A 16,994-nucleotide genomic window follows, 5' to 3' on the forward strand; every position below is an offset into this window, starting at 1 on the left:
GGAACAAGGGAGAATGATAGGTCAGAGGAGCAGGAACAAGTAACATGAGCTGGGCATAAAGAACAAACAAACCAATCTGATGACTACAGCTTTCGCCGCACAGGGAGAAGGTTGCATTTTCTAAGAGTGTAACAAGATTTCCAGCACATCTGTAGCAGCAGGGGAAAGCAGAGAAGCTGGTCTCAAATGTAAAATACCAGAGGAAATCCTCCACTCAAACATCTGGAAAGGATGTGTTTTTCTAGGTTTTGGCACAACAGCAGCACTTCCTCCTGGGATCCTGAATAAAGGGGGGGAACTCAATTATCACCTTTGCTAGACACTGTTGGTAGCATTCAGGAGCCACACAAATGTCAGTACCCAATGAATAAATTCCATTGACTGCACACTGTGAAGAGTCTGTAGCATTACTCTCATTCCTCACGGAGATTCAAAAACTGCCACAACGTGGTGCCAGATCTTAAGCAAAAGCACAAACCAGTTTCAGGTTTTCAGGGAAGCAAGCCCCTCTGTCTCAGCTCAACAGGGGATCCCTGCTCATCACTGCACAGCCTCTTTCCTTCCCAGTGTGGCAATTGCCAGCAGTTCCGGTGCCCGGCACTGCATCTGGAAATCAAGCCCAATGCACCTAATGCTAACCGTGCTCCCATTTTGGTGGATGAGGACTGGCCTCCAGTGGGCATACTCAGAGCAGCGAGCAGATGGGAGAAGAGCCCTCAATACCTAAGCAGTAAGGCAAGGCATTCCCTTTAGCAGTAGCAGAGGCTCTGGCACTGTTTTGTCCACCCCTCGGTCTGCCCGGATCAAGCTCTGGCCCCTCAGATCCCACTGTCTGTTTCCTCTGCCTTTGGTGAAAGCACTACAGCACAGCCTTGCTCAGAAATTCCCCTGCACCCCTTGCAGCTCTGTGATGGGTGAGGTGCCCCGTGTTTGCAGGGGAGGAACAGACACTGCCAAAAAGCCAACGGAGAAAGTCTTTGGGATGTCAGGACCCTCCATGTGCTGTTCCTACCACACATGTACACACATGCACACAACACAAGTGCCCTTCACATACAAATGGGGCAAAAGGGGGTGAAGGAGGGAGGCAAGACAATATACCCTCACAGACCTGGATGGTCACAGTCTTACAGTGTCACATTCCCCTGGATGAGAAGAGAATTTTCATTCCATTGTCTGAGCTGAAAAATGTGAATTAAAAAATAAAGCCATTTCCAAGCATGCCAGATGACCCATTTGTTCTTTTTCTTTTCATTATCATCTAAAAAAGCCACTCACAACTCCTCTGTATTTCAACCTGGGAGTAGGACAGTCAACCCAAAACTACATTTATGAAAAGTTATCTTTCAAAATAACTAATTTGGTGCATAAAATTTTGTTGAAATCCTGTCAATACCCTGAAGTATTACTGAAATCTCAGTTTCAAAGCTTGTTTTGCATCACTCTCAAGCATTACAGTTCCTGTTTGTAGAAGGCATTTTACCCAGCCCTGGTGTCTTTATTCCTGGATAGAAGAAGTTAGAAGAGAGGGGACAAAGAAATAGACATAGGAATACAACCAAGGTCTCGTGCCTGCCCAGAGACCCCCCAGCATAGCTTACGGCTCTGTGATGGGTGAGGTGTCTCCCGGAAGGAAGAAGAGGAGGAGGAAGATGCTTGATTTGATAAGCAGCCCGTTCTTCCCCATGGTACAGAGCAGGACGTGGAGAGGCAAGCAGACACTCAGTGCTGCTTCTACTCCCCCTCTGCTCTGCCAGTCAACCCCTTTATACTCTCCTCTGCAAACAGCCCAGGGGCTGGAGGAGATAAGGGCTGGGGGCCAGGGCCCATCCGGAAACAGGGAGAGGCAGCAAGGAGGAGCTGGAACTAGCAGCTCCAAGTCTGGGCAGAAGGCCAGTGTTGGGGGAGAGAGGGAGGGGAGGGTTCCCGGCAGGCCGGAGCTGTGTCTCTTGGGGCAGGACGGAGGCAATGGAAGAGGAAAGGTTGTTGCTAAGGAAAGAAGGGCTAACAGCGGAGCCTGAGGGGAGGCCTTCATTTCTGGCAGGGCTCTCTCTGTGGAGCTGGACATGGCACTGGTCATGGAGGTTGTTGGAACAGCAGGAGCTGCTTGATTTCCTTCAAACTGGGAGCAGGAGATTGAGCTAGGATTTGGGAAACAAGCATCGGTGTGTCTAGCTCCCATTAACAGGTTGTGAAAACAGGGAATGAACTGAAAAAACCTTCCCTCTCCACCCACTGCTGTTCCCTGCTGCTCTCTGTTCCAGGTCACATCAAAGCTAATGCCAGGAAAAGAGGCCAGAAAGTGCCTGGAAAACCAAGTCAACTAAAATGATCTGGCCTTCACCCTGACAGAAACAGGGACAGTGACATGACGGGAAGCTGCCAAAAGTTCGACCCATTAACAGCATGTAACACATTAACCAGCTGCCCAGAGCAGCAGCTACTCTCACGTATATGGCCTGGGTCTTACTTTCTTTCTACTGGTTCTTGTTCCAGGTCGAGTTATTGGTACATCTATATCACATTATTGCTGTTTGATGGAGTCATCCTGGTTTAATTAAGTGCAGATTCATGTAATGCAATGTGATGGGCAATGTTGTACCATAGAGGGAAACGGGGGGGTTTTTAGACCACTTGGTCTGCAGCAGGAGGATCAATAGATCTGGTAATTATTACCCTTGCAAGCAGCAGTTGACTATCTGTCTTACTTACAGTCCTAATGCAAACTCCAAAGAATGGAGATCTCTGTTGGAGGATGTAAAGCATAATTTTCAGATTAAAAAGTGTGCAGGATAAAATGATTTTCTGTCTGTCCTACCCTTCTTCTAATATAATCATCAAAACTTTGGTAAGCTCAGGAACTCTGGAGCTAAGAAACCCAAGTGCAGTGCAGCAACAAACCTTCATTATAGACCTCATCCTACCCTGCAGAGACCTGCATAGGAAAAAAGAGGATAGTAGTGCATGTGCAATTTCCTTGGGGACTGCGCAAAAGACAGCCCAGATTTGGGCTCTTCCTTCTGCATCTGATACCTAAAGATTGCTTTTCTTGCCCAAAAGAAATGTAACCCAGGAAATCTGCCTCACCCACAGAGAAGAGGATTTGTACATATGGGCTGGTCAAAGCCTTTTTGAAGATAACAATTTACAGTGGTGAAGGTCAGGAGCTGAATTGATGGAACACAAACCCGACTGGACAAGATGCAGAACTGCATGTGGCAGAGCCCCCAGAGCTCCCAAGCCAGCTCCTGATCATTTGGACCTTGGTCAAAAATGTGCTCTGTAGCCAAAAAATCAAGAGAAATGTTTTCAATACATTCAAGCAAGGTCTTAAAAACGAGATTCACTTAATAAATTATAAAAATAATTTAATATAAACAAAAGACAATTAGGAGACAAAAGAAATAAAGCAAAGGGTTAAAACGGCCGGGTGCCCTGGTGGCTTGTCAGGAACACACCTGGTATCTTGGGAACACTCTTTTTATCCCCTCTTGCTTTGAGGATTTTATGCATATTCAAACATGTCCCCTCCCTGGTTCCGCCTTCTTAGATCATGCTTTTCTACAATTTTTTATTTTCTGCTGGTCAGCATATTTTTTGCTGGTCATCATTATTCTAGCTGGTCAGCATTATTTGAAGTTTGGTTTCCTTTCTTTTGCAAATGGTCACTTGTTGATAACCATCTGGGCCTCTCATCCTTCCTTTTGAGGGCAGCTGGGCTTCATATCTTCTGCTGATAACAGTTTGGGCTCTATTGTTTTCCTGATAACAGCTTGGGCCCCACTGTCCTTGCCCTCTGGGGCTTCCTTGCCTTGTACCTAGGAAATTCTTTTAAGCTTAAGACTTGTTAGCAAGAAAAAAGTACATACATAGCTAAAAAGTATTTAACATATAAGATTCATCTGTGAAAGCCAATATCACAATACAAATTTATAACAAAGATAAACTAGGAAAGCTCAGAGACATGCTCATCTCACCTACATATCACAATAATATGAGAAGCTGTTTCTTCGGTGCTATTCTCTGGTAAGGTAACTGGTAGGTTTCCCTCTACAGATGCTACCACTGTTTTGACAAAGCAAGCAAAATGTTCAGCATTATTTCATAGTGTCTGGCAACTTTCTGGGAGTGAGGAACAACTATCATTTGATAGTTGAATGGACTCTGGCACAGATAAAATTACTTACTCAAAGTAACCCAGACAACCCAAGATGAAAACTGAAGTTTTGACCTCCTACTACACTGCAGTTTTTCCCAGGTCTGCCTGTTGCAGTCATGGTTATTGAAAAGCAGACCCACCCTTGCTGTAAAACATTCTCACCTGAGACTCTCATCTCAGTGAACTCTATATGAGGCTCAGTAGACATCCACTTAGCTAAGCATGCTAAGATCTGTACTTTTGTCTTTATCCACCTCGACACCTTCATGTTAAGCATCCTGTTAAGCAGATGGGGAAATAATACCACTGGTAGCTGGTAAGGATTTCCTGCAATTATAATAAAAATATGAAGTAATGAATAGAATATGTAGTCTGAATTGAAATGCTGAAGTTGGTTATTGTGTTTTTATGATTGTAAAATCAATAAGATCTCTCCTCAGCCTTCTCTGCTTTATACAAACCATCCCAGCTTTCTCAGCCTCTCCTCACAGAGGAGATGCTCCTGTCCTTTCATCATATTTGTGGCCCTGTGTTGGACTCTCCAGTCAGTATGTCCATGTCTCTCTTGTACTGAGCAGCCCAGAACTGAAGACAGTGCTCCCAAATATTCACAGTGTTTTTGTGGCATTCAAACTCTGAATCTGTCTCTGCTCTATTTGAACTGAAAGATCATCACATTAAGGTTTGTCTACTGCTTCCTCTATCTGCAGTATGAAAAGGCAGAGGTGGGGAGGAAAACAGGTTCTTGGTGGATTAAATAATTACACAGCATTATCTGTATTCCTTTGACTCCAGAAGTCCAGTCTCTTGACTAGCTTGGTTAAACCTGCCTAATTCCTTCCAACAGAGAGAAGAAATGGCACAGGTACACACTTTTGGTCTGGTACGGTCAGTTCTGGAGATTTATTTTCACTGCTGGATTTACAGAAGCTGCAGTTTCTTTTCACCGTCTTCTCTCCCACTCATACCACTGGGATGCAAAAGGAGAAGCTGCCTGGGAGAAATATATTTATATATTTCTGTCAATGAACAGCAGGCCTCATTTTCCTGGTCCTTCTGATATTAGACAATGGAGATGCAGGGAATGGAAATGAAATCTAATACTTAAAAGTGAAGGAAAATGACTATGTCCCCCTCAGAGGTCTGAAGACACCTGTTGTGACAAAGTTTTTATTTGCCCTTATAGAATAAATAAGGGAAAGAGTAGGCCAGTGAATATGTCCCAGGTCTCATCTGGTCACAAAGAGCAGTAATCCAGCACTTGTGGTCCGAGAATAGATTTTCTATTGCTGAGAGTAATTCACCCTTATGGACAACAAACCTGCCCTTGTAAAACACTTTAGTGAAGGTATGGAAAAGACAAGTCCTTGCTCTTGTGTGAAGCTTCAATTTGCAGGACAACAATCAACTCATACCACTGATGAGGTTGCTGTGACATGAAAAAGCACATGGGATTTATCTAAGCGTTTTTTCACAGATCCATGGAGCCCAAACTTCACAGCTGGAGGCATGAAACTGATCTTTCATCAGGACAGCACAATTTTGCACAGGGCTGTTAGAGTGGACCCTGCAAGAGACACGGAACAGTAGTGAGAATGAAAGAAAATACTGAGATTGTCTCCTGGAGACAAGAAATTTAAAATATCTGATTTTGAAGGGTGTAGCCCAGAGGAAGAGAAACAACCTGACCTCCAAAAGGCAGCTGTTAGAAAATAAAACATACACCAAAGAACCTATCTACTTGCCACAGCTAAGTAATTTTGCCATCATAGAACCCAGATCAGAACCAAACATAGACACAATTTCCAGAAGTGGCAGTGATATCCACCAGCATGTGAGTGGCAGTGGGGAAAATTTCACAGAATGATCACTGCCTTCAAGGAGCTTGTAGGAACAGAAAGCTGGATTTATTCAGGGAACTAAGCCAAGTGCTCAGAGTATTGACCTCTTGACAGTGAGATCTTGGGCAAGTTTTCCTTGCTGGAGAGGCTTTAGAAACTAACTCATTGCCTTAACTGCCATAAAAAGGAAAGGGCCAGGCAAAGTCACTGGATAAAAACATGTTTTCCCTCATAGAAAACACTGGCTTTTGTCCAAGTAAAGACTGAGATAAAAAAAAGGTTCTGACTTAGGTTGGCACCAGTAGAGCAGGAAAGGGCTGGGTCTTTGCACACAGTGACACCAGCATTCAACAGAATGGGTGCAAGGTGGCTAAACCCAGTAAAGCCATACGCCTTTCTGACCAAGCATCTGTTGCTGGTGCAGGTAAATAAAATCCTTGGTCTGAGCAGCTGGAGGGAAGTAGAGAGTGAGATACTAACACTTGACCTGCTTTTCACAGGTACATGCCCTTACAAGATGCAGGGCAGTGAAAAGTAAACCCTGTTGAGCTCAGTGCAGTACAGGTGACAGGAAGAAGAAAATCTGCCCAGGAAGAAAGCTCCTGACATCTGGAGGTGGAACTCTGGGTGTTCTGGAACACCAGGCAATCTGAATAAGCACTATTGTTTTTAAAACAGAATGAAACTCACTTGGCATCACTTAATACAGAGCCATCCTCCCAAATCCATCCAGAGCTTGTACTGTTCCTCAGTCCAATCCAAAAACATTCTGCTTGAATACGCTTGAACAAATCCTACAAATTATGATGAATTACAAAGTGACTAATGAAAGCCAGCCTGAAAATGGAGATAAGGATAAGTAAAGAGAACAGAGAGCAAGATACATCCCCTCACCTCACTGTTCCTTAAGTGACTGACAATACTGCTTCCCCACACTTGCTAATGACAGGGCCAGAAGCTGGACTTGTTGATCCTGATGGGTGCCTTCCTACTATGCATATTCTGTGACTCTATAATTCTATGATTCTATGAACTGCACCCCAGTCTCCTGGAGTTTTCTGCACAGAGCTTTGTGTAGGAAGGTATGCTATTAATATTAGTATTAACACCCTATTATACAGCTAAGTAGCAAGCTAATATGAAGTATTAACAACTGAAGGTGAAATCAGGGCTGGGTAGGGCAAGAAGTGCAGCACTGACAGACATGTGTAATAAACCCAGTACAGAAGCTCTTTAAATTTCATGCACATTTTCCTCCTATGTGTTTCCAGTGTTCATTTCCTTTTAGCTAACTTCTAACCCCTGGTTAATGTTAAAAGCTGAAGCCTGCAACAGAAATTCAGCCTTGAAGTAAATTCCCCAACCCTGCTCCCCACAAAAAAGACAAATCCAGGAGAGGTGAATTTGTCTTGTCCATCTTTGCAACCAAAGAACAGGAAGCTTTCAGGGGTATGGCTGGGTTCCATCCTTATCTCCTGCTGCCATAAACAAAGCTTCAGAGAAGACATCTTCAGAGAGAAACATTCACAAAGCTGGCTTGGTAAAGTTGTGGGAATAGGAGCACCTTGAGGAATCACTGGAGTGTTGCTGGTGGTTTGGAGATGACTGCGCTTCCCTAGCACTTGGAGGTAGAGCAATCACAGCCTTTGCACTACAAGGCAAAGATAGCTAGGAAAGTCTTGTTGAGATGGGTGAGTCTGAGCAGGGATAATGGGTGATAATGTAGTAGCAGAGATGGTAGTAAGAAAGCAGCAAGAACAGGAAGGCTTTCTTCATGCTGAGAAATAGGTAATCTGGGGAAGATGCTTATTTCTCAAGGAGTCAGGATTTGTCTAAGGAAATGTGAGAACCTGGTACATACTTCCAATCAAGCAGAGACCTGGCTCTGTAATCCTCCAGAGAACTTCACACAATGCAACTTCTGTCCAGGGACTGGAAGCTGTCCACGTTCACTGGACCTGAGCTAATAAGTGCTGGCTTGAGCAAAACGGGATCAAGGTTTCTGCTCTACTTAAGCAGATGTGCCTCAGCGCCCCAGTAATCAGCACTACCCATTTCTCCAGTGACCACACATGCCCCTGCCCCCAGAGAGCACCTGCAGTGGGACATGTGGTTCCTTATTTCACCAGCACAGCTGAGGTACTTTGGCAGAGAAAGGAAGTAAGCATTGAAAAGAGACTGAGAAAGAAATAGGTCTAAGCATGAACACAGGGAATGGCACGGGTCACTGCGCAGGAGGAGCTGCAGCGGTCACAGTGAGGAGAAGAATCACTTTTGCAAAAGAAAGAAAAAAAAAGTCTCTCCCCTTGAGACTGGGGATGTATCAGTTTGTAGGTAATGAATGCAATGCCTGCTCAGTATCACGGTCATTTCCTGTAATCATTCATATCAGCCTTATTGGGAATAGGAGAGGAAGTGCAGAGGAGCAGTGGAGAAGGCTGTCTACTACCATCCTTCATAGGATGATTCTGAGTACCTTATAGTGACCCTCATCTCTCTTTTCTCCCCTTTGTTCCTCTGCTTCCTGCAAACTTTGTGATGTGTAACATCACAGCTGTAAATCCTTCCTCCTTTAAAACCAAAATATTGCTGAAGTGACAGCACTGCTTGTATGTCAGTCACTTAGGTATCGGAAAGGAAATGGGAGATCCTCAAAGCCAAAGAAAACCATTACCATCTCCCAGGTATCACTGATCACCAGGAGGTGAGCTCCCTGTGCCCTGCAGGATTCCTGGCTGGAATTCCAGTCCTTCTTCTCTGTGGAGAAGGAGTAGCAGCTCCCTCTGTAGGCCACCCATTGTTGAGGGCACTGTGGGTGGCAGTCACCTGAAAAAGATGTAAAGAAGTCAAAATACTGGTACTCTACCATTAACCAACAGAAACACTTGTCAGCAAAGACCTACTGAGAAACAACTCATTTGGATAGCTGAAAAGCAGAAAACTCAAATCGGGACAATATTCTGAAAATGACAGTGTAATTTCAAAATCTTACAATAGTCATGTGCACTCTGATGCTGGTGGCAAGCATGCACACACTCACCCCACCCCCAGGTTCCCACTGAACCACGCAGATACCCAGTGGCTATCTGAAAAAAGATCACTCTCTGTGGGTATGGTGTGATCACGTCCCACCCTAGGTGGATGGATTTTAAGTAACAAACAATAAGCTCCTCCACATGGTCTAGCACTATCTGCATGTGTACAAATATATTACAGACCTATTTGTTCAGTTTACCACTACATTTACCAGGCAAGTCTACAAAGACTTTTCAATATGTTTAACTGTTCTTTGCTGCAGGATCTGAAATGGGTTTCCCGGAGTCTGCATGAGGAATATATTCTTTAAAATATTCTGCACAGGCAGTGGGTATATAAGGTTGGTAGAAATCTAGAACAGCTTCTGGTTTTAACCCCATATAATGGAGTTCCTGTGGTTAGATGTGTCGCTGTTGGTTACTCATGCTCATGCTCAGCAGCCCTTTGTGCACTTACTCATCTTCCAAATCAAAGCAATTGCTAGGAAGATGCTCAGTGTCCCGAAGCCTATGGCCAAGCCCTTCAGAACTGCTGACCACAGACAGGGAGCTGTAAAAAAGAAAAGAAACCATAGTGAACAGTGGCCATATGAAAGCTATCAGTGGTTTTGCATAGTTTGTTTGTGTCCTGGGCATTGCCACAAAGAACTGCACTATTTAGAGCATCGTGTCTGTATACACTCTGCACATGATGGACATCCCTGTCCCTGCCCAGCCAAACTGGGGCCTCCCCATGCCCCTGCCCATCAGCCCAGGGCCCCATTTCAGCTGGGTTTGGGGCCACCAGTTCCTGCCTGAACTTCCCAAGGGGTACCTTTCTCCACATCAGCCACAGCTCTACCCCTGCCTGGCCACAGAGCCTGCTGGTCCAGCCTCTGTGGTGGCTGACCCCAGCAGAAGTACCTACCACAAGTGAGCTGGAGCCACCTAGGCACCATGTGACACCTCGTGCTGGCAGGAGCCTCCCAACAAATCCACTCCTACCTCAGCATTGAAGCTTGGGATGGAAACCACAGAGCTGCATTGTTACAGCCACCATGTTCCAGCTTACACGTAAAAAGAAATCCAGAGCTTTTTCCCCAGCTCTCCCAGCAACAACAACAGGTTTAATCTCAGCATCCTGTTCACAGGCTCAGACACATGGTCATGCTACGTCTTCCCAAGGCAGTTCAACATTTTCATCTTCCATGGTGGGGTGGCAGGATGGGAAAACCAGCCTTGAAGACCTTGGGACATCTCCCCCTTTACACTTTCACCACCACTGTTTGCTGTTCACTGTCTGCCAGTGGCAGAGGGTGAGTCCTTGGGGCAACTTCTGCTGTAGCCCAGCACAGCTTACTTTCAAAAGGCTGGCCAGGACTGGCCTGTAGAGGTGTGCTTATGCACAGCGTGACATGCTAACCTACAGGCTACATGTTGCTTTTCCGTTGTCATCTCCTGGAGCTGTGTTTGACTTGAGAGGCATTTGCTTTGCATAAAACATTTGAAATCTCGGCACTAAAATCTCCTCTCTCCCAGACAGAAGAGAGGATGGCACTTACTGGCACGGATGAGCTCCAGGGGAGTTTGGTTTGCTTGTTTCATTAATCTCAGTATGATAGCTGCACAGACAACAGCACATTCTATGAAGTAGTAAATGTGCAGCTAATTTATGTACCACATCCTGCTCTTGTGTTGTTCCAGAATCTTCTACCCAAATCTAGTAACAAAATCCCCATGGATCTCATGAAATTTGAGGCTCTTCTCTCTTGCTCATGTCACAAGACCCAAAGAAACACATTTGATCTCTTGGTGGAGGCTGAAAACAAATGCAGATCACACACAAAGAATATTGTGAGAAAGACAAAGAAAGCCAGTGCTAAAACAGAAGGTGAAAGGACTCCACTTGAAAACAAGAGTGCGTCCTTTAAACATTGAGAGCTTTGTCCAAATACAGAAAGTAGACCAGATCAGTAAATTCATAAAAATTAATTTATTTTGATCTTGAGCCGTTTGCAGGCTCACTTATGTTAAGACCAGTTTCTCATCTGTAGCAATACACTTAGGTCTGTGGTTTTACCTAGAAGTTTCTAAGGTAACAAGGGAGATAATGAGGGAGCATTGTTGTAAGCATCATTCTTCTGATAGAAAGATCTTTTCTAAGATAGAGGTTTTCTCACATTTCCTGAAGCTTGTCGGCTTTCCAAGGTGTCCCAAGCATAGTTTTAAAATAGTAACATTTCTTATTTTTTAAAATCATTATTACAAAACCCCATCTATTTTCAGAGACAAAATGCAGAAGGACTTTTCAGTTACAACCTACTCCTCAGCTTCTCATAAAGGGACAGCAACTGAGGGACTGGTTCTGGAACTTAAACTTGACTCTGCTCTCTACTCCTCTTGTTTGTATTCTTGTCAGCTTGGGTTTTGTCATCAGATTAAGCCTCAAGAGAATGAAGTCAGCCCGAGGTTAAGGCGTAGGGTGGAGGTTTTTCTCTGCAGATTGCAACTGAAAACTTGGCAAAAGGGAATAAACATCTGATGAAACAAACATAACTCCTGGTTCTGAGATCACATTTGTACTTTTGTTTTCCTTCCTCTCTTGCCTCTCCAAACAAGCGGTCTCCTGCATCCTTCTGTTACATTTTAGGGAAAACTGCCAGGACAAGGCAATCAGGATGGCAGTCTGTGAAACAGTTAATCCTTAAATGTCAGCACCGGGCACGGAGCTGGTGCCTCCTGGAAATGAATAGAGCAGTTCACTCTCTATTGTTTCAAACCAACTGCAGAAAAAAGGGAATTATTCATCATCAAAACAAAATCCCATGGCACCTCCACAACACCAGCAGTGAGAGAGTCACCAAAGTTTATAAAAATGAAAAAAATACGGCATTATATAATTTTGGAAGGGGGGGGGCGGGGGGGGAAAGCAAAGTGGGAAAACAGGAAGTGTTTGAGGTGAATTTAAGCTGCACTTGAACTGCAGGGATCAATCCAGAGAAGTGGAATGAAGTATTTCATAAATCAGGATTTTTACCTGCTGCAAAAAGGAGTCCCTGGAGTTCACACTTTTTAAAACAGGTTTAAGGGTTTCTGTTTGATCCTCAGCCCCGAACTACATGTGAAGCTCCTGTAGGAGTGGATGGGGGAAGTACCTAAGATGAGTTTGAAACAGGAGGAAAACCTGAATGGAACATCCAGAAATATTTCCATGTAGTTGTCTGATGAACTGTGGAATAGTGTATCCAAGCAGGGAAGTCGACTGATAGACATTTAATGTAAATCCAGTGTTATCGCTTTCTGTGTACAAAACACCCCAATAGGTCTCTCAGTGCTCTGGAGAAACTACTCTGATACTCTCCATTCATTTGCAAGCAACATGACCCAATATTTTTAGGTTTGTGAGTCCAGATTCAGTTCAAAAACTGAAAGCTGTTAGCATTTTACAATTCAACTCACCTAGGACAATCTGAAAAATGTCATGGCACTGTCACAGCCATGTCATATACATAATGTCATAGCTCACTTCAGCTCCTGCCTACCTCAGTATGGGAGCAGCATGACTACCTAGAGCCAAGGAGGAGAATTTGAGATACAAGGATTCTGTTCTTGGCTGTGGCACAGACCTGGTTATTGCTGTTACTACACAGGCTAACACTGTCAGTACATGACTGCTGTACTGACATTCTGGTAGTGCAGCATATCTAAGGCTTCCTAGAAGCCAAACATAAGAAACAAACCAGGGCAGCTCTTTGTTTTTGAGGAGTCCATAAGCACCAAAACCTGTTGGCTTGACCAGAATACAGATCTACACACCCATGATACTGTGCCTACAGTCGGCAAGGGTAGGCATTTGAATAGAGGAAAAATACCTGAGAGCACACCTCTTAGAAGTGATGGAGACAGGGACAGAATTGAACATGAAGACCTTCAAAAGAGAAGTACTTAAAGTGAGCTCCTTAGGGATCTCTTTCACGCTGAAGAGAGCTGAGAAATAATCAAATAATATGCACAAAAAGTGTGTCCAATTATCAGCTTCCTTATTTTTGGCTGTCTGACCATAGCTCAGAAAGAGGAAGTTCCATAAAAGAATGTGGAGAGATGTTAAAAAGAAAAATGCAAACATCTCAAGATGGCATTGGTTACTCCCCTTTCAACAGGGTGGGGGTGAACAGGAATGGCAGGGAATGAAAGGATGTTACAGTGTCTTCTGATGTGACAAAGAAACGTAATTTCTGGTGAAAATGTATGCAAAAGCAAGACTGCCTTTCAAAGAGTTGGAGTGTGAGGAACTGGGGAGTTTCTATGCTGGCTTTGTTTCCACAGTGAAGCAAAGTGACCAGGCAGCAGTAAACACCACAGGTATACAAAATTATTCTGATGAGAGTATAAAAATCTTGCATTCCACAGTGAGAGTCCCCTTTACTGTAATACCTCTGAAAATTTAAGGTCAACCATTAGTGTTGCAGCCAATGCAACAGAACTCATCTAAAGCACGCTGATATTTCATAGAATCATAGAATGATTTGGGTTGGAAAGGACCCTAAGCTCATCTAGTTCAAACCCCCCCCACCATTTTGCATGAAGGAAATATTTACAAAGAATGATCACCAGTGCCAAGTTTGACTCTTTGAAGGTGGTATTTCTCAACTAAGCTGCCAGAGGAATTGTTCATTCTGACATTTGCAGGTCTAATCAGAGGTTATGGAAAAGAAATAAAGAAAGAAAAAATTTAAGGAAAGCACTAAGAAAATCTTCCTGATAACAAAGTGCTCTGAAGAACTGTTTCACGGCAAAAGCTGAAATTTGCTTACTGGGAGGTATGTAACACTAGAACATAGAAAACAGGAAAAAATCACAAAAGAATACTGCATAGCCCCCATGGGAGAGAGGCTGGGTGATCTCATATGCTTTCTGTCTCTGATCTCTGATTAGCATGCGCCTCTAATTTATCTGTATTTGCATCTTGCCTGCCCTTCAAAGAACTATTGCTCACAACCTCCTGCTGCTGACAAGCAAACAACTTTAAACCAGTTTTGAAGAAAAGGATGCCTGGGTTGAATGCCCAAGAGTAGACACTGAAGGAGGTGGGTGAGAAGGAGGGGAAAAATGTTGGGTCTCTAACCTGTCAGCTTTTATCACATTAAAATATCCACGGTAATTTTAGAACCAAAGCAACAGCTCTCTAAGCTGGCACTCAGAATCAGTGGCCAGTTGAGAGTGTTTCTGTCCAATCTTGCTTTCACTCAAGAGTAAAATTTTTGGTTCACCTACCTCATCTATCTTTCTTTACCTCTTTTTTCCTGTGGAGCTTTGGCCCTCGGCGGAGGAGTCTGAGAGAATTTGACAGAAGTATACATTACTTCCTCGCTTTCATCAGCTGCAGAAATTTCTGATCTGCTTGCCTCCATGCCAAAGCAAAAGGAGTGTGCACAAAAGGATGTTTCGATCAGGCTGTTGAACAACAGGGCTCAACGCCTAAGAAACAGGAAACCCGAGGCTATATTCAGAAGAAAAGAAACATGAAGCTGCTACCTCTATCTCCAGCTGCTAAAGATAACCAAAATTAAAGTGGAATGGAGAGTAGTGGAACTGCAGCAGCTTTCATTTTCGAACCTGATGGAGGATGTCTCAGGAACAGCTTCTAATGGAGAAGGCAATTAACCACAAAGTTTGGGGTATTCTAATTGTTGCCAATGGAAGAGAGTGTGGTTACACTGATGCAGCAACTGGGAGGATTCATGCTGCTCTGAGGAGCTCCCTTCAGGGCAGAAGCAGCAGGATAGTGACAGCACAAGGTAAAAAAAAAAGAATAGTGAGATTACAAGGTGAAAAATGGATAAGCAATAGCTACGGCAAACGGGCAGCCCAACTGCTGTCAAACAGGAAGTAGAGGTGGACAGCACAGGTTCAAAAAGCAAGCCTTGTGAGCTTTGGAAAATTCCACTTTGGACTGAGAACTCTGTCTACACCCAATACCAGTGTGACAGTGTTGAGACACAAGGCAGGCACTGACAGCTGGCATTCGTCAAGTCTCTCCAAGTCAACATCTCAGCAGCATCAGTACAAGGGAGACAGGGGCGTACTGGGGAGAATCTACCAAAGGGGCACAAAGAGGATAAGGGGACCAGACCGTCTGTCCTGGGAGGAAAGACTGAGAGGTCTGGGACTGTTTGGCCTGGAGAAAAGACTTCTTGGTTAGAATCCAATTAATGTATATAAATACCTGAAGGGAGGGTACAAGAAGAGTCAAACTCTTCAGTAGTACCCACTGATGGGACAAGAGGCCATGGGTACAAACTGAAAGCCAGAAGTTGTTGCCTCTGAACATCAGGAAACACTTTTTTACTGTGAGGGTGACTGAAAACCGACAGAGGTTGGCCAGAGAGGTCATGTGTCCCTCAGTGGAGAGTGGCCTGGACACAGTCCTGGGCTGTAGGTGGACCAGGTTGTAGGTGGCATGAGCTGAGCAGGGGGTTGGACCAGATGACCTTGAAAGGTTCCTTCCCAACTCAACCATTTAGTGATTCTATGGTCAGCAACAACAGGAAAGGCTACTTTTCTTTTGAAGTATTGACCACTGATGAGAAGAGTTCAAGTTGTGGCAGGGGAGGTTTAGATTGGATATTGGCAAAAATTTCTTCACCAAAATGGTTATCAAGCCCTGGGACAGGCTGCACAGGGAAGTGGTTGAGTCACCATCCCTGAAAGTTTTTCAAAAAGATGCAGATGTGGAGCTTAGGGACATCGTTTAGTGTTGGGCTTGCCAGTGTCAGGTTAATGGTTTAACTCAATGATCTTCAGGGTCTTTTCCAACCTAAAAAATTCTGTGACTCTATGGTGAGGAGTACTGATGCTTCCAGCACCCTGGGAAATCTCTTAGCTGCATGGTTGGCTGGTTTTTGTTTTAATCTACATTCTGATCCCTTCTGTTTCATGCTCAGAATGGGGATATTGGTCTAGCTGCACTTTTTCAGCACAGTACACTAATTTCCAATGATTTTCTGAGCATGCTCAACAAAGGAATTGAATGATTGCCACCTCCAACAGGGATGACTGTTCCCCCTTCTGGTGACATTTTCTAAATTTGAGAAATTACTGCATGGGAGGACGCTTATGTGACACAGAGTGGCCAATTTGTTACAATGCACATGTTGGGGAAGGGATTGGATATTTCTGCAAACTTCTCCACTTGCCTACAAGGGTAGCATATTGCACCCAGAAGATTCCTTCCAGTCTTAGGTAGGGTCTGTGGACAGCGAAATAGGGAGCGTGTGCTTGAAAGGAAGGGGAAAGCACAAGACAGCAGAGCAAGACAAGAGGCAGAAACTCTCTCCTAAATGCTTCAAATGAATAATAGAGAAATCTAAAGAGAGAGAATTTGCTATACTCACAAGGGAGAGTTTAGCTGGGAATACAGTCTGTATAGCTGAAAAGTAACTAACAGGATTCAGACACAGCTTAAGTGTCCAGATCTGATTTTGCCCCCGCTTTGTGTTTCTTTGGTAAATTCTCTCCAGTATGTCCATGTTCTGTCATACTTTGGAATAAAGGTGTCTCTCCTGCCAGTTCTGTCACTTTTTAGGTGCCCAGGCTGCCTGCTGGCCAAGAGTGACCACAAAGACAGCACTGTTTGTGAAGAACTGGAAAAGTGAAAGCTGGTGACAAAGAATTAAGAGCTCTGTTTTAATGTGATTTTCCTTTTTTGTTTTTGTTTTTTTTCAAATATCAGCAGTAAGTTGAGTTCTTAGGACAGGAAGTAGAGAGGGAGAGATCACACTGCAGAAGGTGTGAGGGCAACTCTCAGTTATTATCTGAGTAAATAAATCTGACTTCTGTGGCTGTGGAGTCACAGCAGGACTAAACGGATCAGTTTTCCAGGAGCCAGCAGCACATCTTCCCCAGTTATTCACTACTGAAGCAGTGTATCATGGGGAAACCTCCCAAATTTCTCTCAAACAAGTACCTTTTCCAGCATGT

General features: G+C 44.1%; 2 protein-coding genes across 3 annotated transcripts in view; both read right to left on the reverse strand.

Moving 5' to 3' along the window:
- Positions 1-1,737, reverse strand: part of A2M (alpha-2-macroglobulin) — a 29,720-nt gene extending 27,983 nt beyond the window's left edge. Inside the window, exon 1 of the mRNA XM_005531012.3 lies at positions 1,602-1,737. Coding sequence (XP_005531069.2) covers positions 1,602-1,687 — 86 coding nt within the window. The 5' untranslated portion in view covers positions 1,688-1,737. The remainder of the gene's footprint in view (positions 1-1,601) is intronic.
- A 3,378-nt stretch (positions 1,738-5,115) lies between these two features.
- LOC102111225 (killer cell lectin-like receptor subfamily G member 1) lies at positions 5,116-14,447 on the reverse strand. 2 transcript variants are annotated; one of them, XM_005531011.3, is made up of 5 exons: positions 14,308-14,447; positions 9,493-9,585; positions 8,675-8,826; positions 6,691-6,794; positions 5,116-5,726 (listed from the first exon to the last, which is right to left on the reverse strand). In XM_005531011.3, the coding sequence occupies exons 1-5, from the start codon at positions 14,423-14,425 to the stop codon at positions 5,615-5,617; spliced, it is 579 nt and encodes a 192-aa protein (XP_005531068.1). In that variant the 5' UTR covers positions 14,426-14,447; the 3' UTR covers positions 5,116-5,614. The 2 variants fall into 2 exon arrangements, with proteins under 2 accessions (XP_005531068.1, XP_087908282.1); XM_088052156.1 differs by lacking the exon at positions 6,691-6,794 and having other exon boundaries at positions 5,667-5,726.
- Positions 14,448-16,994: the final 2,547 nt, after the last annotated feature.

Source organism: Pseudopodoces humilis, chromosome 2 (genome assembly GCF_049639895.1).
Source record: "Pseudopodoces humilis isolate 2021_Gansu_Grassland_sample_001 chromosome 2, ASM4963989v1, whole genome shotgun sequence".
NCBI lineage: Eukaryota > Metazoa > Chordata > Aves > Passeriformes > Paridae > Pseudopodoces > Pseudopodoces humilis.